General features: G+C 41.3%; 2 protein-coding genes across 5 annotated transcripts; one reads left to right on the top strand and one right to left on the bottom strand.

Annotated features, from left to right (window-relative positions):
* Positions 1 to 3,053: 3,053 nt before the first annotated feature.
* On the top strand, positions 3,054 to 10,820 carry LOC311048505 (cell division cycle-associated protein 7-like; the record flags this gene model as incomplete). The annotated part of the gene is made up of 9 exons (XM_084061764.1): positions 3,054 to 3,179; positions 4,952 to 5,085; positions 5,836 to 6,244; positions 6,584 to 6,676; positions 7,206 to 7,346; positions 7,814 to 7,957; positions 8,751 to 8,900; positions 10,014 to 10,150; positions 10,775 to 10,820. The coding sequence occupies 9 exons, from the start codon at positions 3,054 to 3,056 to the stop codon at positions 10,818 to 10,820; spliced, it is 1,380 nt and encodes a 459-aa protein (XP_083917890.1).
* Positions 10,821 to 10,980: 160 nt separating this feature from the next.
* sp1 (sp1 transcription factor) lies at positions 10,981 to 20,875 on the bottom strand. Of its 4 annotated transcripts, none has more exons than XM_084061280.1 (6): positions 20,772 to 20,875; positions 20,066 to 20,151; positions 17,390 to 18,755; positions 15,569 to 15,710; positions 14,590 to 14,783; positions 10,981 to 13,131 (listed from the first exon to the last, which is right to left on the bottom strand). In XM_084061280.1, exons 1-6 carry the CDS (start codon positions 20,779 to 20,781, stop codon positions 12,839 to 12,841), a joined length of 2,091 nt encoding a protein of 696 aa, XP_083917406.1. In that variant the 5' UTR covers positions 20,782 to 20,875; the 3' UTR covers positions 10,981 to 12,838. The 4 variants fall into 4 exon arrangements, with proteins under 4 accessions (XP_083917406.1, XP_083917407.1, XP_083917408.1 ...); XM_084061281.1 differs by having other exon boundaries at positions 14,590 to 14,780; positions 20,772 to 20,874; XM_084061282.1 differs by having other exon boundaries at positions 20,636 to 20,773.
* Between the last annotated feature and the right edge of the window lie 233 nt (positions 20,876 to 21,108).

The following is a 21,108-nucleotide window of genomic DNA, read 5'->3' as shown; positions in this document are numbered from 1 at the left end:
GGGACCCCAGGGGTCCTTGAAGGGATTCCAGTGGGTCCCCAGCTAAATTATTAAACAAAATGTGTCATTTGTAATGGTCCCTTGTACAGTAGGTGTTCAACTCTGAGTGTACAAATGGAACCATTTGTACACTCTCTAAGTTATGGGGGGGTTTGTTGCCTATAATATACCAAACTGGGTGTCCTTGAAATAACACATGTTTTGGAACCACTGACCAAAACATGTGTTACCGTCACCATATATGGGCATAGTAGGGCATTCACAACTAGACCTAGAGAAGACCCATTAAGACCTGAAGCCGATTCTACAAATGTCAACAGTATTCTGAAAAAGGTATGTTTCTATATCAGTGGTGCTCAAAGTTTTTCATGTCAAGGACCCCCAATATGATATGTATTTGGCCGCCGACCCCAATCTCAAAATATTTTGTTCCAGGGACCCCCAGAAGCAAAGATTTTAGATAAAAATGTTCGGTCTAAAAGAATATATATATATTCACAGATTTACACCCATTTTCACAATAAAAAAAAATGCAGATCTACAAGCTCGTAGCACGGCACTCTTTGCCACGCCAGCACCCACTCCTGCTTCCAGTTCCAGGATGCCACCATGTGTTTGTAGATGGGTGCATCCACACATGTACGTCAAGTTGTCGTACGGAAGTCGGAAGTCCCATCCACTCCCATGTTATAGGAAAAACCGGAACGGTACTTCCGTTTTTTAACTTAAAGGTAGGGTAAGTGATTTGCAATTATTCAAATAATTGCAAAATGGGTCTATGTTCTGATAGTGCTCGTTACTATAGAGTGTCCTGTCCATATAAGGAGTCTCCATGTCTCTCCAGCTCTTTATAAAACAGAAAATGCATTTTCGTTTCAGTTTCAGTTTCATTTCCAATTTTATCCAATCAGGATAGAGAACTCAATCAGGATACAGATTAAACAAGTGAAATTGGAAGTGATGACACTAAGAAATGAGCAGGCGAACTGGAACACTATAAAAATGAAGCTTAAAAATTGGTACTTTCTCCTGATTAGCTGAGATTTTGACACCTACCAGAAAATGTATTTTCTGTTTATTAAAGAGCTGGAGAGACGGGGAGACTCCTGTTACTGAACAAACACTCTATAGCAATGATTACAATCAGAATATAGTGCTTTAACCTTTTAACAAAATAATTTTTGTTTTAACCCAAAAATATCACTTACCCTACCTTTAACATGGGAGTGGATGGGACTTCCGACTTCCGTAAGACAACTTCACGTACATGTGTGGATGCACCCAGACAGTTCTTCAGGCTCCTCTCCAGGAAGTGAGACACTTGGTGACACTTTGGCCTTCATTTCCTCTAGATGTTGCTTGAAGCACAGTGTCTGAAATCTACAAGTCATGTATATGCTATATGCATGAAGCCTAGCAGACAAAGCCACTCACTCACAACACACACACACACACACACACACACACACACACACACACACACACACACACACACACACACACACACACACACACACACACACACACACACACACACACACACACACTCACACACACACACACACACATAGAGCTTGGTGCCCATATATCCTGTTCTATCCCATTCTAACTGGAAATACCGCTTTACACATTGTTTACAAACATTCTGGTAATGGCAACAGTTCCATATGACTCCACTAGGGGTGCAGTTCAGCACTTTAGTGTGCATTAGCAGCAGTGGTGTAACACTACTTTTTGTTTACTTAAGTACTGTACTTAAGTACAATTTTGAGATATTTTTCACTTTACTGGAGTATTTCCAATTTTCAATACTTTTACTTCTACTCCGCTACATCTCTGAGGAAATGTTGTACTTTTACTCCACTACTATTTGAAGACTTTCGTTACTAATTACTTTTTAGATTTAGATTTTTTTTTTTTTTTTAGATTAGAGTTTTATTTGTAAACATACATTAACCACATAAACATATATATTTCAGCTATTTGAAAAATCTACAAGCTCAAAACGCGTCGCATTGTGACGTGTTGTGAGCTTGTAGATCTGCTATTTTCTTAATATTTTTTTATACATTTTGAAAACTTGAAATGGGATATTTTGCATAATGAGTACTTTCACTTTTGGTACTTTTGATGCCATTACTTTTGTACCTTTACTAAAGTAAATTCTCAATCCCAGACTTTTACTTGTAACGGAGTATTTTATTTCTACATTGTGGTATTGATACATTTACTCAAGTAACTAATGTGAGTACTTAAGTCTGGTGACGCGAGGTTAACCACTGATTAGTAGTTTTCAATTAGGCCTAGATTAGTATTGGATAGGTAGAAGGCGGGTCTTAATGCATCACATCGATCAGCTCAACTTGTAAGTCTTGCAGCAGTTTGGGTGAGAGTGTCGTGTAGCTACGAACATCAGTTATTATGGTAAGGTAACGTGTCCTACTTTTCCTAGACTATAAAATGAATTCAAATGCATGTTGCATTTTTTAATGAACGTTTGAGTGGGATATCTTGGATTGATTTAGCCATTGATCACACGACGCTCGTCCGTCATGGCTGAACTTCAACCTGGGTTTTGCACTTTCTCCATTACAACCTGTACATCTACATAAACGTTCAGATTTCAAATATAAAGTGCTTACCCCATGGCCACGGATGTTAAAAGTATACTCGGGCCCGCATAAGCACCCGTATGTTCCGTATTGTTCAATAAAAAGCATTTTAATCCGATTGGTGGCCATTTTCTCGTTCGCTTTCAACTACGCGACCCTATCGGTTGGGAGGTGTACTGCACTCTGATACATTATAACTCTGAGAAAATAGCCACCGATTGGATTACAATGCTTTTTATTGTACAGTACGGAAGATACGTGTACTTATACCCACCCGAAGTGAATTGTAACATTAGCAGCCATGGGTTAAGCACTTTACATTTGAAATGTGAACGTTTTTGTAGATGTACTGGCCGTAAATAGAGACAGTGCAAAAACCAGGTTGAAGTTTCGTCATGACTGTCATGATGTGACAGTCATGTTTCAGGGCTAATTCAAATGATGTCCCTTCAGGAGAGTGTTTTAGGAATCTCCAAAGAGCTGGCTGATGTCTTTGCAGAGGAGTCTGAACACGATGGAACATTTTATGGGTTTTCTGACCATGAAAAAGGAGACTTGAACGATCAGGTGCGTTTGCTGTTTGTTTGTCTTCTGTCTTGACTCGAGTTTATAGGTTCGACTGAAATTATAGCAGTTTTTATGCTAACATGTGCCAGTGGTGTAAAGTAACTAAGTACTGTACTTAAGTACAATTTGTAATTTGTACTACTGCATATTTCCAATTTTCAGTACTTCTACTCCACTACATCTCAGAGGCAAATATTGTACTTTTACTCCACTACAATTATATGAAAACTTCAGTTACTAGTTACTTTGTAGATTTTGATTATTATTCACAATACAGTAACCACTTCAGCCCTATATACATTTCGGCCATTTGAAAATAGCCGATATACTAGCTCACAATGCATAGTGATGTGATGCTTTGTGAGCTTGTAGATCTGCTATTTTCTAAAGATTTTTATACAAACTTGTGAAATGGGACATTCTGCGTAATGAGTACTTTCTACTTTTGGTACTTTAAGTACATTTTGATGCCAATGCTTTTGTAATTTTACTCAAGAAATTTTTAAATACCACTTTTTTTTTTACTTGTAAGTAAAAAATGACAGTACTTTTTCCACCACTGCTTGAATTCTAATACAACTGTTGCAGGCTGTTTGCCGTGAAGCCATTGCGAAACTTGGCTGTCATTCACTCACTCTCAATGGTGTGTGGCAAAATCAAATCACACCAGAAAAACATACTCAATATCAGACATAATTGCAAATTGGGTCAAATGTCAAGGAAGGCCAGGACACAGAGGTCACGTGGTGGCTGGTGATGATGAGCTGTAGTTTTTGTTAGGCCAGTGGTTCTCAAACCTTTTCATTTCAAGGACCCCCAAAACTCTTGAGAGTGTATACCAGAAAGGGGGTCCTTTCTGGTCAAGGACCCCCTAGCTGAGAGAGAGATGAAGCAGGGACCCCCTACTCTATATTGTATAAAATTGTGTTTAAGATTAAAGTTATTTTTTACTTAGTCTGCTCTTTTCCCCTCTACACCTATAGCCACTTTGCCAAAAATAGCCGATCTACAAGCTCTCGTAAATTCTCATAAATTAATTTATGCATGAAGTTTGTCTCCAATCTAAAAGGCAGGGAAAAGTCCAACTTAACAAGGAAGGTGGGTGGTGAGCTTGTACTATAGATCTGCAATTATCGTCTGAAATGTTCCCCTCAGAATAGGGATGTTCAGATGGTTAAGGCAGACGGGGGACAGGTGAGGGTGATTGGGGGGGGCTAGAGAGAGAGGGAGAGAGAAAGAGAGAGGGAGGGAGTCCAGTCCAGTCCTGGAGAGCTTGTAGATCTGCTATTTTTGGCTAATGTTCCCCTCAGAAAAGTAATTCTAGGGTTCAAGTGGTTAATGTAAAAAAACGAAATCCTATCACACAAAGATTTGGCGGACCCCCTATAGTAGCTCTGAGGACCCCCTAGGGGTCCCAGACCCCCTGTTGAAGACCCCTGGTATATGCTATGCAGCTATGGAACCAAATGGTCCCTCACGGGTCCATTTGGAACCCCCTCAAGGAACCCTGAGAGTCTCTGGACCCCACTTTGAGAACCACTGTGGTAAACTGTCAGTACATTTAACAATTCTATTGTGATGTTTTTTCTTTTTTTAATTAACCACTTAAATCCTACATTGTCTATACTTGGTCTACTCCTTTATTCCCTGTACACCAACTCCCTAAAATATCTATCCGATCTACAAGCTCTCTTGTTGTTGAGCTTGTAGATCGGCTATTTTAGCCAAATGTTCACCACAGAACGGGTGTGTTTGCTGTGTTTGTCTTGCAGATTACAGATTCTGAAAATGGATTTGAAACCAAGTCAGAGCCCAAACTTCAAAAGAAAAGGGCTTCATCTAAACGACAAGCTACTCAAACGTTCAAGCTGAGGATCGTACTTCGCTCACAAACTTCTACTGAAGAGTATGCCTGTCACACATATTACATATTCGCCATATCGCTTCCATTTTCCAAAATAGTACTATACCTAATTACTATATTTAAGTGGGGGGCATGGTGGAGCAGTCGGTAGCGCTGTCGCCTCACAGTTCGAAGGTCCTGGGTTAAATTCCCGCCGGGGACGCTGTGGGCGTGTCCTCTCCTCCGTATCATCAGTGCACATACTCTAGGTGGGATTGGCAAAAGGGCCTTTCTGTGTGGAGTTTGCATGTTCTCCCCGTGTCCCCTAGGGTAGGTACCCTCACAAAAAACATGCAGTAATCCTGGTCTATATACTATCTCCCCCTGGTCAGCCGGGGCGCCTGATGGAGGGGAAAGGAACTGGTTGGAATAACTTCCTTCCACGCACTACGTCCAACTGGGGAAACTCCCCCCTGTCAGGTGATAAGAAGCGGCTTGCTAGCTCCTCATGCATTGAAGGCATGAGGTCAGTTCTGGGCTCTCCCTAGGCTGGCAGAGGGATAGTAGTGCCCAGGATTACATAGACAATTGGCACTGGGTGAAAAAATGTGTTACAAAATCCTGGGATAAAAATGTATACAAAGAAATAATAAAATACTATATTTAAGTTATTTGTAAATGGTAAAATGGTGCATTTATATATGTGTTAATGTGTTCAATGAAAACATTTTCAATGACAAACACAATTAAATCATTAATCCCAATTATTTGTATGACAATTAATCGTCAACTAAAATGTCATGATCATGACAGCCCTACTGAAGAGGACACTGGTGAAGAGAGGGAAGTGGAGGATGAGAGAAAGTCAAAGAACGCAAAGAAGAGGAAGCATGTCAGATTTGAAGAGGAGGAGAATGCAGTAGCCCAACCATCTCCATTCGAAGACTCCAAATTTAATCTACAAGATGAATCAAGAAAGTCAAAGAAGCCAAAAAAGGAAAAACCTTTTAAATTTGAAGAGGAGGAGACGGCAGTGTCCCAACCATCTCCATTCAAAGTCTCTGAATCTAATCTACAAGATGAATCAAGAAAGTCAAAGAAAGCGAAAAAGGGAAAGCATGTTAAAATTGAAGAGGATCCATCCAAAGATTCTGACTCGACCGCAGAAGATGAATCCTTTCTTGCCAAGAGGGCTCAGAACATCAAGTCAAATAAAGCAATGGTAAGCCTGGCAATACAAACCACATATTATTTAACATGAGCTTTTTGAGAAAGCATCATTCATCAAGTATTTGTTCATTATGTTTTCGGGCTATGACATTAAGGTAATATCATTTACATCTTGTAATATTGCCTTCAGAAAGGATGGAGTTTGGAAAATTGGTTTTGTAAACTATGTGTTATGAGAAATTGCATTGCAGAAATACCGTACTGTTACCCATCTACACTGCCTCAAACGTATTACCATGGCGCACATGATTTATACTTAGTTGTGCACGGGTGTCACGTGAGTACAAATCAAGCCTGAGATTCTTTGACAATTTTGAATCCTCTCCAACAGTTGGCTCAGCTGATGGCAGACCTGCAGAAGATGCCAGGGGGCGCAGGGTTACTGAAGAAACAGGCAGCCAAACAGCCAAAACAGAAAAGCTCGGTGAGTGTTTTGTGCACTGCAACAGACAGACAGAATCTAAAATCTGTACATAACCACTTAAACCCTTTATACTTTGTTGACCGCGGTCCCACAGGGCTCTAGCCTTGGCCAACTCCTTTTTCCCTTTACACCAAATCTCTTGGTTGAAAAAAGCCAATATACACGCTGTGTTTTTAAATATATTTTTAGGTGCTTTTTCTGCCGCTATTCGATAGAACAGTGTAGAGATACAGGATGCGGGGAGGAGTCGGGGAGTGAGTGCAGCAAATTTGCCACTGAGCCCGGAAATCAAACGCGGGACTCGCTGTCAGGCATCAAAGCCTATGTATTACGCACCTTAGCCACTTGGCTACCGGTACCCCCAGATCTATAGCTATTTTTGCCAAATGTAGGGAAGCTAGGGTTCAATAAGGTATACAGTCAAATCACCCACAGTGTGTCTGAATAAAATAAATGAAAGAAAAGAAAACATGACGTTTGTTGTTCAGCTGATGATGTCGGATGGATTTGTGGTTTCTCTTGCTTGCAGCGACCTCCGCGCTCTGCAGAAGAGTCCAGGAGGAACCCTGAGCGTGCCACTCGGCGACAGACGCGCTCCATGGGGGCGTGTGACTCCCCCGCTCCCCAGGAGACAGAGCTGGAGCTCAGCTTGGAGGATGAGCTCTGTGAGGTTAGCCGTTTTCTATTGATTTATCATTAGCTGCTTGGCCACAGCTGGCCGACAGCTAGCCCATGTGGGAGTATTTCCAGTAAGAGTCAAATCAACGTTAAATCATAGGCTTGAGAGCACTGTTGTTTTGACATGTACAGTATGAATGATGATGCAGTCTACTTTCCTCACTCATTCAATTACACTGAGTTGTTCATAGTCACAAAATAATGTTTTCTGCTGTTAATATTATGTGGATGCTTCTAGGGCTGCAACTATCAATTATTTTCTGATTATTCTATCAGTCCACTTTTTGAAAATATTATATATAATATAATTGTATAAATAATATTAACAAAAACAAAACAAAACAATTATAATCGCCCCCAAAGGAAACAATGTTATATTAAAAACATATAAATGGAATAGTTTGATTAATATTACATGGAATCTTACCAGTCCAGAGTTGCCATGTTCTTGTGTTCCAGGTACGACGCGCCCCACAGCGTCGTGGCACTCCGCGGCCCAATCAGAGCAAACCTCACATCATCCGTCCAGTGAGCGATATAACAGAGGATGAGCTGCAGCAGGTGGCAGACATGAGCACTGTGAAGGTCTACAGCAGTGCCAAGGTTGGTTCCTCGCTCCAATTTGGTTCACAGCCAATTCATTGGACCAGTAGTTCTCAAAGTGGGGCACTTGTGGGGGTCCACTTAAACCCCATTTAAAGTTTGGACATTTGAAAATCGCCGATCGACTATTTTCAAAACATTTAGAAATTTAAATGTAGAAATTATAGAAGTTTGTAGGGTGGCTATTTTTGGGGGGGAAGAAATCTTGAAATTTTTAAAATATCTTGGAGCTGGACAAGAACATAAGATCAAGCCATTATCATTAGCCAGTCATTTTAGGAATATCCATACAGTAGGTGTAGAACAGGACACCCTATGGACAACAAATCATTTTATGAGCTGAATCCCTGTTAGCTGTAGATTTCAGATTAAAGGTTGGAGAAAAGCATGCCCAATTAGAATGAAACGAGTCAACCCCACACTTGGGCTCGGCAGTATATTGATATTATATCGATATTGTGATACGAAACTAGATATCTGGGATTTTGGATATCGTAATGTCATGACATGGCATAAGTGTTGTCTCTTATGTATAAGTGGTGTCTGACATTTTTTGTAAAATTGAAAAGAAGTCCTACTACCCCCTCACTGTGTGTGTGTGTGTGTGTGTGTGTGTGTGTGTGTGTGTGTGTGTGTGTGTGTGTGTGTGTGTGTGTGTGTGTGTGTGTGTGTGTGTGTGTGTGTGTGTGTGTGTGTGTGTGTGTGTGTGTGTGTGTGTGTGTGTGTGTGTGTGTGTGTGTGTGTGTGTGTGTGTGTGTGTGTGTGTGTGTGTGTGTGTGCTGTCTATTTTCAGGGATCTACTTGCCACCAGTGCAGACAGAAGACCATTGACACAAAGACGTGCTGCCGCAGTGAGGACTGTCGCGGGGTTCAAGGCCAGTTCTGTGGACCGTGCCTGAGGAACAGATATGGAGAGGATGTCAAGACCGCTCTTCTTGATCCGGTTGGTTAGCTTCTGTGGGGGACAGTAACAAAGTACATTTACTTAAGTACTGTACTTATGCACATTCAGTACATTATTTTGAGTATCTGTACTTTACTTGAGTATTTGTATTTTTGGATACTGACTGGTGGAGTGAATGACTTTCACTCCACAACATTTCAAAGACAAATATTGTAAAAGTAAAAAGAAAAGTACATTATGAATTAACATAAGCCCCATTTCAAATTGTGAGCTTGTAGATCTATCTAAACTAAAACTTAGCCTTAAAAAATAAAAAAATAAACCAGCCAACCCACATTAAAAACTAATTAAAAAGAAAAATGAAAACATGTCAAAATAAAATAAAAACAAATACAAAATTCTAAACTCTAACCTTGTACTGCGTTCATGGTCACGGCAGCTGTGCATTCTCTGTGTAGAGGGATGCCAAGACTGCATTTCTTCTTGATAAGGTCGCTTATCTTTGTCTCAACCCTCTCATTCTGCACCATTATAGCGTCCTTATCAGTATGTACACTCAGAGGTACTATACACCACTGTTTCTCAAACATTGGGACCCATTTTTATGGGTCATCTTGACTAAATATCCTTTTTTGTAACGTTTCCTACAATTTAAATCAGTTTTTCAAAACAATCTAAATTCAAACTTCTTCTGAAAGAATAAAAAACATTTTATCTTTATTTATCAAAATAAAATCCCATAAATAAACCAGCTATTTTCTTCAGTGGTTAATTAATGATGTATTTTTGGGGGTCCATAGGAAACACAAAATCTATCTTTTGGGTCTTGAGCTGAAAGAGTTTGGGAAATGCTGCTATACGACACTGCCTTCATGGTCACTGCAGTTGTACATTCTGTGATAAGAATGAAAGATGTAAATCGTAACTCCAGTGTTCTGTTCAGAAGACAGATGAACCTGACCTCTGTCTCAATATGACTTTGTGCTGTGAAGCAAATCCCCTGTAAAAACAAAAACAGGGGTACTCAAACTTTTCCATGTCAAGCACCCCCAAATAGCCATATCCTCTAGCTGCGCCCCCCTCCCTATTGTGAAATAGATTCAAGTGTAAAAACAAAAGTTTGTCTTTTTGATCATTGATTTTCTCTTTCAGGAGTGGCAGTGCCCTCCTTGTCGTGGTATTTGCAACTGCAGTTTCTGCCGGGCACGCGAGGGGCGCTGTCCCACTGGCATTCTGTTTCCTCTGGCACAGTACCACGGTTTTTCTGATGTCCACTCCTACCTCACCAGGTGAGTTACACTGGTCCACATTTTTTGTTATATACACTTAAATCCTATACATTTCTGTTTCTGTCATTAAATCTTTCTGAATCGTTTACATGCAGGTTGGGATGGAGTAGATACATTTTAGGGGCTGTTTGTCAAAGGAGTAGTTCACCCAAAAAAATACTTATTTTCTATCAATTGTACACCCCATGAAGACTAGAATTCATGCATTCTTTTGTTTTTGTCGCATTCCTAACTCCTAAGCCAATAATTGGACTGGTGGAGACTACCGACCGATGACCAACAAATAATTGGCTCAGGAATGCGACATAAACAAATCTTATTGGCTTCATGGGGTGTGTAATTGATGAGAAGTTTTTTTTTAGGTGAACTACTCCTTTAAGCTATGACACAGTCATGCTTAATTTTAATAGTATAAATGAACTTATGTTGGTTCTTTATTTCAACAAGGGCCTATGGATGTTCTTGCTGGTTTGCATCACACACACACACACACGCACGTTCCAATGCAACAGATAGGGGTTAAGTCAAGGGGCACTTGGGGTTTAGTGATAAATTATGCAACAAATTTTCTGAAAATAAGCAGCTCATTTATTCAACTGAACTGTTTTCTTTTTCCTTGTCTAGCCTCCGCAACAAACTGAAGAGTGGAGAGGAAGCTGAGGATTCGTGAATGCAAGACACTAGATGGCGCAATTGTTCAAATTGCTTGGTGTTTGCTTTGTGCTTAAGTTCTTTGTGAAAGTTTTTCTAGCACAACCTGTTTTAATTTCTGAATAAAATACCATTTTAGTCAAATCGTTTTTCTAAGAATGAAATGTACAGTTTGAACATGAGATGAGACCATGTCATTGTATAACTTTAATCCAGCGGTTGGCATTTGTGGTTGTATACATAATATAAAAACAAACTCCCTTATTTAAAATAAAAACCCCACAATGCTTAAGGGCACTTGTAGTCCAATGAACTAAGATAACGGGTTGAAAGATACATTTATAAACAATGCAAGTGATATGATACAATAGACTTGTCCCTTCCCCAAATAAAATTAATCACAAACTTAAAGAAGTTATATTAAATTCATAACTAGCCAGAAGTATAAATGGTATGTATTAAAAATACATTTCAGAAAACCCCTGAATGTTGCAAAAATGTGCAACTTACATTTGGACATCTGAGCTTTGTCAATTTGCTTTCCAGTTAGTACACATGCCAGCATTACAAAAGCCAACACTGTTAGTTTATGAAACAAAAAACCCTTTAAAATGGAATTTGAACCTTTGGTTTGCGCTTACATATTTTTTGCTGTCTGGACGTAAGGACTAAGTTTTCACTTTGACCGAACTAAAAATGTAAAGTAACCAGGAGGAAGAAAATTTAACTCAAAAGACCGCTAGACAAAAAGTATTGATCAGTATTCCACAGGGGGAAGAGTACTTGGAAGAACTTGACTGTATAGAATATAACAGAAGACTCAGTTTACAAACATTCTACATTTATATCAGCGATAACAATAGTTTTAAGATTGATTGTATGTGAGGCTCACACAACTGAAAGGCAATCTCTTGACACCATGTAAGTTGCTCCTTCCTATAGTAAGATTTCTTTTTTTTTTTAGCCTTTACACATTAGAAAATATATACATATATAAAAGAAAAAGCAATCAAAATGTTTTTACTATGATACGTATCACAGCATGATGGCTTGAATGTATGTACCTATGATGAAAACGGTATTCGCATTTCCGTGTCCCTATATAATTTACATCCCCAGAATGAGTCACTGGTTATGACCTAATATAATTCAGCCCTCTTCCTTTCCAACCTGGCCTTCTATAAAGTGAAAACTCACCCTGGAATTCACTTTCATTACTCTTCCATCCTGGGACAGTTCATCTACTGAACAGGGTGGGGGAGACGAAATACTGACTGAGCTGCCCGAGATCAAGGGTATTTGGGGTGGAATTTGGCGTTTAACCACTTAAACCCTCTACACTTCGTTGACCTGGAGTCCCCCAGGAGTCTATACTTGGCCCCCCCTTTTTTCCCTCATCACCAAATCTCTTTGATGAAAACTCTGGATCTTCAATCTCGCCATATTTTGCCTACTAGGACATGTCCAGAATAGGGACGCTAGGGTTCATTTGGTTAAGAGCCAATGTAGACTGATTGAGCTGTGGGGGTAAATAAGCGCATCAGACCAGTCTTAAGAGGGTAGAAAACACCTGAGATGTAGGGCAAACAGAAGGGAAGCTCACAACCTCAAACTCAAGGACGCTCAAGAGGAGCCAGGGTAGGGGTTGGTTTGTGTGCGAGTAGTGTCAGGTCTTTACCGTCTGTTTTACTGCAGTCCTCATTAATGAGATGTTCATTGTATTGTTAACAATTATCAATGTAGTGCCATTTCCCTTCATAATAGCCATGCTTTAATTGATATTTTACGTTTGATTTGAATGTTTGATTCCATTGATCAGTGATCCATAAATGCCACAGTTGGCAAAAATACAGGACAGATCTGTCTCCCTGCCTCAGCTCTTGAAAGCAATTAACCCTATTCTGTTGCCATTCGTCTACACATCCCCACGTCTGTAGCCCTTTGGGGTTGTGAGTCTGAAGTCAGACGTGCCCTTCTTAAACCCTTAAATGTTCATATGCAGTGTCTGCCAATGTCCCTCCTCTTCCTCCGCAACTCTCAGTAGCTGCTGCCGTTCATTTGGTGAAGGTCCACCTGCATCACGTTGATGCCGCTGCTAGCTAACCGCGCTATGCTGTCTGCGGTCAGGGTTTCCATGGTGACGAGGGTGGGCTGCTCGCTGTTCACCCCGGCTCCGGTTCCAGCCTCTGTTAGAGGGGGGGACATAGCACCGCCTGGAACTGTGGCGCTGGCTGCTACCTTTTTGTTCACGTGGGTCTTGATGTGCTTGGACAGGTGGTCGCTGCGCATGAAACGCTTCGGACACTCCGGACAAACAAACTTCTTCTCACCTGCACATACATTTGTTTAAAGAAAACCAATATTAGAATGGTGTGGCAAGTAGTGAAAGTTTAAGACAATCATGTTATACCCGTTTTATAGTCGGTTGTGTGCCGTGTCGCACACCAAAAATAGACTATTGTATCTGCTATTTTCAGTGCAACCAAGTATAATACAGGCTTTACTAGACCATAACACACATGCTTGGCTAAAACATGCTGCTGAGTCGGACATGTCCATGCATATGAGGAACTATGTCAAACTACAATGTCGCTGTTGTGTGTACAGAGTACACAACAGCCATACCAGTTAGCAGTAAAGCTTGAAAAGAGGCAACACCAATATGGGTCAGTGAGATGAAGACTGCAGTCAAAAAAGGTTCTACAAGGTAAGGTTCAACACTGCTTTGAAAATAATTGATTCTATTATGCCTGCACACTTCTCCAGGAAGTCAGGGTATGTGCAAGTATCAGCAGACCTCTTTAATATCGCTGTGGAAATGTAAGACCAATTTGACATCAAACAAGCCGTTAAATGTAATCGACAATCCGTAGGAGTCATTTGTTGACCAGGTCATACATTTTGATACATAGCAAGTAGGGGTGGGACGATATATCGATATCGCGATACTTTCTCCCAGGGATGTTATGTACCTGTTCCTTTCCTTGTCTCTCTGCATCCTCACCGTTTTTTTCCAGAATTTTACTTGGCTGTCTTCTCACAATCTCCATCACTTGACTCCTATTCTGCTTCTGAATCCATTAATCCTCATTTCTGTAGATCTTGAATAAGCTGCCCTTCGTGTAGCTTCTCCATCAGTCTCTTCCATGTCTCTACTCATCTCTTCCTCCACTGTCTAGATTAGAACTTTAATATCAACCATACTCTTACTTATTTGTACTAGCTTAAAGTTAATTTTAACAGGATTAACAATGATCTCGTTTTCCCTTGATATATTAAAATAAGCAAAAAATTGCAACAAGCTGGTTCTAACTGCTGTTCTTCTGATGACTTTACAACAGTAGTATCACATTTTGGCTAATAGACACTTATTGTTGAAAATAAGTAAAGACATTGCTGAGTGCAGACTGTGAATCTTTTCTACACTATCCTCGTCTCACCTGACCGCCAGAGTGTCAGGGCTTGTGAAGGCAGTAACACAGGAGGGAACCCTTGTTTTTTCTTCATGGCTATCACAAGTGGGTGGTGGGTTGCAGGCTATTCACAATGCAGTCCATAATATACACAATCCTGTCCTTAGCTAAGACGACTAAAACGAACAACTCCAGAATGACCTAAATATATGGTGCAAGAGGGAATGAGGCTAACATCCTGTACCAAACATTGTACACCATGTTTAAATGCTCCAGCAGAGGTACATGTGGGTAAACGATCATCCACTATGCAAAATTGATTAATTTGTATTAAATACTTTTATAACCCTCATAAAACCCTGCCAGGAACATCACCTGTGTGTGTCCTCTTGTGACGCTGCAGTTCATCTGAGCGAGTGAAGCGCTTTCCACAGAATGACCAACCGCAGACGAAGGGTCTCTCTCCTGTGTGCCAGCGGAGGTGGGCCCTCAGGTGGGAAGTCTTGCCGTAGATCTTCCCACAGCCAGGGATGTGACAAATGTGCTGCTTCTTCTTACTTGGATCACTGCTAAAGAGAGACGTTTGTGAGCATAGAGTTTTGCTAAGTCTTAAAGGGTGACTTTACATAAATCCTATTGTTCTGTGTGAAAATCTGACCAAGCACGCATCACAATGCATTCTGGGTCTCAAGAGCTCGCTCTCTGCACCGTAGATTTTCCAGCACATAGAGAAGGTCTCAAGACAGAGCTCCTTTTGGAAGTATTCTTCACAGTTTTCATATCCTCTCCACAATAGAATGCTAGGACAATAAGGACATAGGTTAAAAATACAACAAAGCTGCCCTTCAAGCATCATGCTCAGGAGGTAGAGTGGCTGCTTGGGGATCCGAAGATGCCCCTAGGCTAGTGCCGAAGTGTCCTTGAGCAAGATACTGAACCCTTAACTTGCTTAGGATAAAGTCGCAATATAACTGCCCCATTTACCCTTTCTCTCCTATTGGTTTGATGCCCAGTCAAAGTTCACCAATGTTGAACTCCATGCTTCAGAAGTGTTGAAAGCGGTGTCAAAAAGTGCCGCAAAATGCTCCACCCCCTTGACCCCGTAGAATGGAAGTAAACAGGGAGGCTGACGCTTCTGAAGCTTATGTGTGACCCTGCCCTAAATGTCAGTAAAATCAGTCCTCGCTGTTCATCGTCTTGCACTAGACTGGGGCCAGGCAATACAGACTGCCCTTGCCTGACTGTCAGGGGGTTCCTGAAAACGGACTTGAACAGGGTCATATTCATAGTATTAGGCCGGGTCACTCTGTTCTAGAAAGAAATTGCCACTACTGTAGTCATTCAAATAGCGTACCGTGCTTCTCCATCCTTGCAGAATGGACACGTACAGGCTTCCCTCCGGTTGCGTCGTCCTTGAGGCTGTGGGCTGACGTTCTCGTCATCAATGGCTGTGCTGTCGTCCAAACTTTCTCCAGCTGTATGCAACCCCTGATCACCTACAGTGATGAAGGAGTGAGTGAAAATCAAATGGACTTGCAGGAAGGAAAAACTTTTTTGGTTTTGTACCATGATTTTTTTATTATTAAGATGATGTAGAAAAAAGTTTAATAAGAATAATTGATTCACAATTAGTAATATACAATAATACTGATTAATCTATGCTCAGTGTTTGGTTTTATTGGGCTAAAGTGTATATAAACAGCACTGCAGTGTACAGACTATGAATTTGCCTGAAAGTGGTGCTAAGAGCTTGAACAGTTGAGGAATTGTGGTGTTCAAATTCAAAGAATGCTGGATGGACAATCATGTCCAGCACATGATTTGTAACAAGCATAATTTAGCAAATTAGAAGTGGATCTGAAGAGAAGACTTGTGTGTCTGTCAAGCATTACAGTAATGGAAAGAAAGCAGCACTAATGTAAAACTAGATATAAACAATGTGATTCAATGTGAAAATATAAGTATTTGCCACAAATAGGGGTTCAGATCAGGCAGGTACACACAGGCAGGAACCATGCCAGTGATTGCACCGGGGAAGGCTTCAGGCTTGATAAAGGCAAACGATGGGCGTGGTCAAGTTACACCCCTTAAGACAGGAATACTGTAGCCAACTCCCGAAAATGAAAATCAATAGGAACACATTTTATGTCTCACACACACACACACACACACACACACACACACACACGACTCTACTTCAACAACACTACTTGACAGAAGGATTTTTGTATAACCGACGCTATTGTAATGGCGTAACTGGTTAAACCAGTATAGTGTAGCTGAGAGACACTAAGTGGATCAGAGATCAGTTGCATAGATAAGTGCTTTGCATTTAACAGCAAATAATGGATGCAGAATGTCAATTGTACACACCTTGCAAGCAGAATATGACCCATGCCACTTCCTTGATACAAATGCAATACAATATGGATATTGTATTCAATAAGTACATTTCTAGTAGTAGCCTAATGAATGGTAAATCTGACCTGACAATTATTTGATTACAATTCTTTGGTAAATTATTTAATACAATGAAAAATGTGTTACACCGCAATTTGATTCAATTAGCTTATTTATTTTAATACAATTATGGCACTGTTTCAATGCATAATCAGCTTTTAATATCCACCAAGAATTGACTATGGAAAACAGTCATTACATTTTATATATATATTTATATATATTTTATAGCCAAAATAAAATTACTGGAATCGATTTCTGCATTTTACACCTCTTCTAATACACCTCTGTATAATATAGCACCATTTTTGTCTACTTGGTCTGTGTCTCATAGGAAGGTTGTGGACAATTCGGAAACTCCCCTACCAGTTACATCATCGATGGGTAATCGATGGGTAATCCAAGCAATACAAACTGCAGGCTTTCTATTCCTGGAAAGTTAGCATGCTATAATGGAAGCCAATGTTCTCACATTCATAAAAATCAAATCTGTTTGGAAAAAAAACCCTGCCTAACGATGTCACTAGTAGGCAGGTTTCTGACATGTCCACAGTCCTCCTCTGACACACACCATTTTTTTTTACCATTTTATCATGAGCATTAGTGAGGACCAATTAAAGAGTGAAAAAAATGGGTGACATCGTCCTTTTAACAATAAGCCAAAACGTTGCATACAATACAATATTGTGTGAACAACACTGAGATACTGACTGACCTGTGGGGTTGGCGATGGTGATGGGGACCCCTTGCAGCTGGTGCATCTGCAGTCCTGAGTTGGCAAGTGTGTTGATGTTGATGGTCTGCAGGCCTGGGATCTGCACTGTCCCCTGGCCCTGGCCCAGCTGGGGTAGAGACTGCATAGGGGCCAAGGTGATCTGAGCTCCAGCCGGGCTCTGAAGCTGGATGGTCTGCCAGCTCACCTGGCCGTTGGGGCCCACTGTGCGGAGGAGGATGGGGCCTGTGTTTGGCATGATCTGGAGGTTTTGGAGCCCTTCCTGGGTGAGCGTCGGTGTGGCAAATACCTGACCTCCAGCTGCTGTGGTCTGGATGGTTTGCAGGTGTGTCCCACCTTGGATTAACTGCTGGGGCTGGATGAGGATCTGCTGTGGCTGTTGTTGTTGCTGCTGCTGACCATCTCTGTTGTCTGGCTGTATGGGAACACCCACATTAGATGCCGTGTTCTGCTGGAATGCTGCCATGATTCCATTGCTGTTCTGTGTCTGGCTCATTCCATAAGAAGTGGGGGTCTGAGTGGTGATTGTCGTCGCACCACTGAGGTAACAGGTCCCGCTGGAAGACACTGGCTGATGTTGTATAAGCTGGCCAACCCCTGCATCCCCTCCGCCACTTCCATCTACCCCTGCACCAGCGCTCACTGGTAACAAAGTGATATTACCGTTCAAGGACAAGGGCATGTTAGCCAGAAACTGGTGCTGGTTTTGCAACACACCGTTACCTAAGCCTAGATTCTGTATGGGGATGGCTCCCTGGAGTCCCTGTATGAGACTGGGCATAGTTATGATGTTTCCCGTGCTGCCTGCTCTGTTAGCGGTGGTTATGATCTGCTGGCCATTGGGAGAGGACACAATCTGAAATTGCTGCCCTGCACCGACAGCAGAGGGGTCCTGTTGAGCCTGGGTGAACTGCAGCTGCTGTCCATCCACTGTCTGGAACTGGGGAATCACCTGATACTGAATGTTGGGCATCATGCCTGATAAGATGGTTTGAACCTGCTGCCCTTGCAGGGTTGGAGCTTGGGTCACTACAAACTGCTGCTGCTGTCCATGAGCAGCAATAGATGTTGTTGGTGACAGCACCTGTCTGTTCTTGCCTGCGTCGCCTCCCGCCATCACTGCTGAGGAGTCAGTAGTGATTGTGCTGGTGCCTGAGGAAGCCTGGATGCCGACGGGGATGACTTGCCAGCCGTTGGCCGTGGAAGTCAAAACGCCTTGGGTCAGGTCCAACTGTTGCTGCTGGTTTGGTTGCTGGTGGTTGTTGTTAGGTGAGTCGCTCTCTCCCGGGGTGTCGATCCGACTACAGGTGGCCGCCAACAAAGCAAGTGGAGATGGTTGTTGGGAGTCCTGGGGAAGATAGGGGCGAAACAAATAAACAAACACATTTTAAAAAAGGGGAAGGAAATTGAGAAATTAGAAAATACAGAAGGGGGTTTCATCTCAAAGAAATGATGTTGCCATTTTGAAAAAGCCTTGAACAGTTGTAAATTACCAACATTTACCACTTAAGCCCTATATACTTTGTGGTACGACTAATCATTAATATACCCAGTCTACAACCTCACTACATCCAAACACAGTTGGAAATCAGCTTTTTTTTAAAATAGGGAAGCCAGGTTTGTGTCATTCTGTGGTTTTACATAGACCATAATAGACCAAAAGTAATGTGTAAAGTATAGAAGTTCCTGGTTTAGCATTATATTAAGAATGCATTGCAGATGTGGCAATAACTGAATAATAATGTAAACACACATCCATCTTATTCTGTACCATCCTTTGAACATGCACATGTATAAAAATAGGAGAATTATCTTTGTCTTTAGTAATTCACTTTATTGAGAAATCGATTGTGGTCAACCGGATCTTGCTACAGACACTAATTGTTGCTGCAAGTTTTATGGAGAGCTGATAGGCATTACTGGCTATGTAATTTTTTATATATATATATATATATATATATATATATATATATATATATATATATATATATATATATATATATATATATATATACATACACACACACACCAGAAGTTGTATAATAAACAAAATGCAGTCCCACATAAATTCTCCTTTAAAATTGCTCCAAACTACTGCACCTTCTTGACTTTGGATCACTGCACTGACAGTTCTGGGGGTGACAGAGGAACATAGTGGGAGAAGAATGGGTGGGACCACATTTTTTCGAGAGCAAGCGGCGGGCTCGGCTTCCCCTCCCCCAACCCACCCATCTTCCCTCCCACACTTTTATTTTGCCCTATAAACTGACTCAGTGTGTGGAAGCCACCCCCTCCCAGGGCAGCCAAATGGGCTGAGCGAGATGCACATGAAGTGCGGGGCTTGGATGGGAACACCCCATGTGGGCTGAATGTTACCTGCCCATTCCCCCACCCCGCCCGCTGCCGGTATGACATGTGCTCCTGACAAAAATACAACAACATTACATCCATCCATCCACAAGACTTAACGCCTTTCTTTACAAAGTCACGGATTATCATCATTGATCATCATCACACAGACCCTGCGATTCCACGAACACGTGATTATTATGCATTAAATGGATCGTCAGTCAGTGATGCGATCCCCCACTCCCGATCGCATCACTGACTTGACGGTCCATTATTATCCAACGCGAATCGATCACGGATCAAACATACTTGCTGTGTGTTTGTTGTGTTTCGCTTTTGGTTGTTGTAGTCTCCGTCGCTCTCCAAAGCGGCCATTTCATCTTGCTGCTGCTGGTCTGCAGGAAGGAAGGAAGGGGACTTTATTCACACCAACTGATCTCAACGCTAATGCAAAAGGATCGTTCCATTAAAACGGAATAAATAAGAAACAGACAGCTGACACATTAACTGGGACAGTACTGATCAGCAGGCTTCAGGAATCAAGCCGCAACTCTTCCTCTGCGGGCCAGCTAGCCGTTTGGCTAAGCTAACATTAACGTCAAAGTGCAACAAGTAAACATAAATCATGTTGTTAACGTTAAAACTGACTCAAAACGTGAACCGCGAACTGTAGCTGACTGTCTGAAACATCACAGCTCACTCAAATTACAATTATGAGCAAATGACAATTAATAAAAAACCTAATAAACACCAGCTAGCAAAGAAAAAAGTTTACGTTCCAGTTAGCTTAGTTGGCTAACGATACGTTAGCTTACCAAGAAGAAGTGGGGTTAGTTTTAAACATGGATGGGGAAAAAAAGCTGTGCGTTAAAAACTTACAACCTCATATTCAACACATCCTATAAGATCCCCAACACGTCGTTATGCTTCATAATCTAGCTTAACAATGTTTTCGAACGTGTTTATCTTCGCTCAGTGCGACGACAGAACTACAAGTTGTAAAAAGTTGACTTACTGCTCATCATTTCAAGACGGGAGGAGTTTCTCTCACAGGAGCCTTTTTCTGCTTGACAACTTTTTCCACCGAACGCGTCACACAAACTTGCTAATGAAGGAGGACTAAAACCGGGTGCGCTCGTTTTGTACTCCTCTGTGGCACGGCGGCCGTGTTGATCAATGCTGCTCATAGCCAGTGGTGGGTGTAAAGTAACTAAGTAGTAAGTACAATAGTACATATATTCAATTACTGTATAATATTGTACTTCTTACTCCACTACAATTATTTGAAAACTTTAGTTCCTAGTTAGTTTGTAGTTTTGTATTACTATTACAAAACATGCATTAACAGCTTT

This window comes from Gymnoscopelus microlampas (assembly GCF_963454915.1).
Source record: "Gymnoscopelus microlampas genome assembly, chromosome: 7".
Lineage (NCBI taxonomy): Eukaryota > Metazoa > Chordata > Actinopteri > Myctophiformes > Myctophidae > Gymnoscopelus > Gymnoscopelus microlampas.
This window is presented reverse-complemented; position numbering and strand designations above follow the sequence as displayed.

Coding starts and splice junctions, on each gene's coding strand:
- sp1 (XM_084061280.1), bottom strand. Junction 18,756..20,065: donor ACACAACAAACACACAGCAA/GTATGTTTGATC, acceptor TATCTTCCCCAG/GACTCCCAACAACCATCTCC. Junction 14,784..15,568: donor TGCAAGGATGGAGAAGCACG/GTACGCTATTTG, acceptor GTCTCTCTTTAG/CAGTGATCCAAGTAAGAAGA.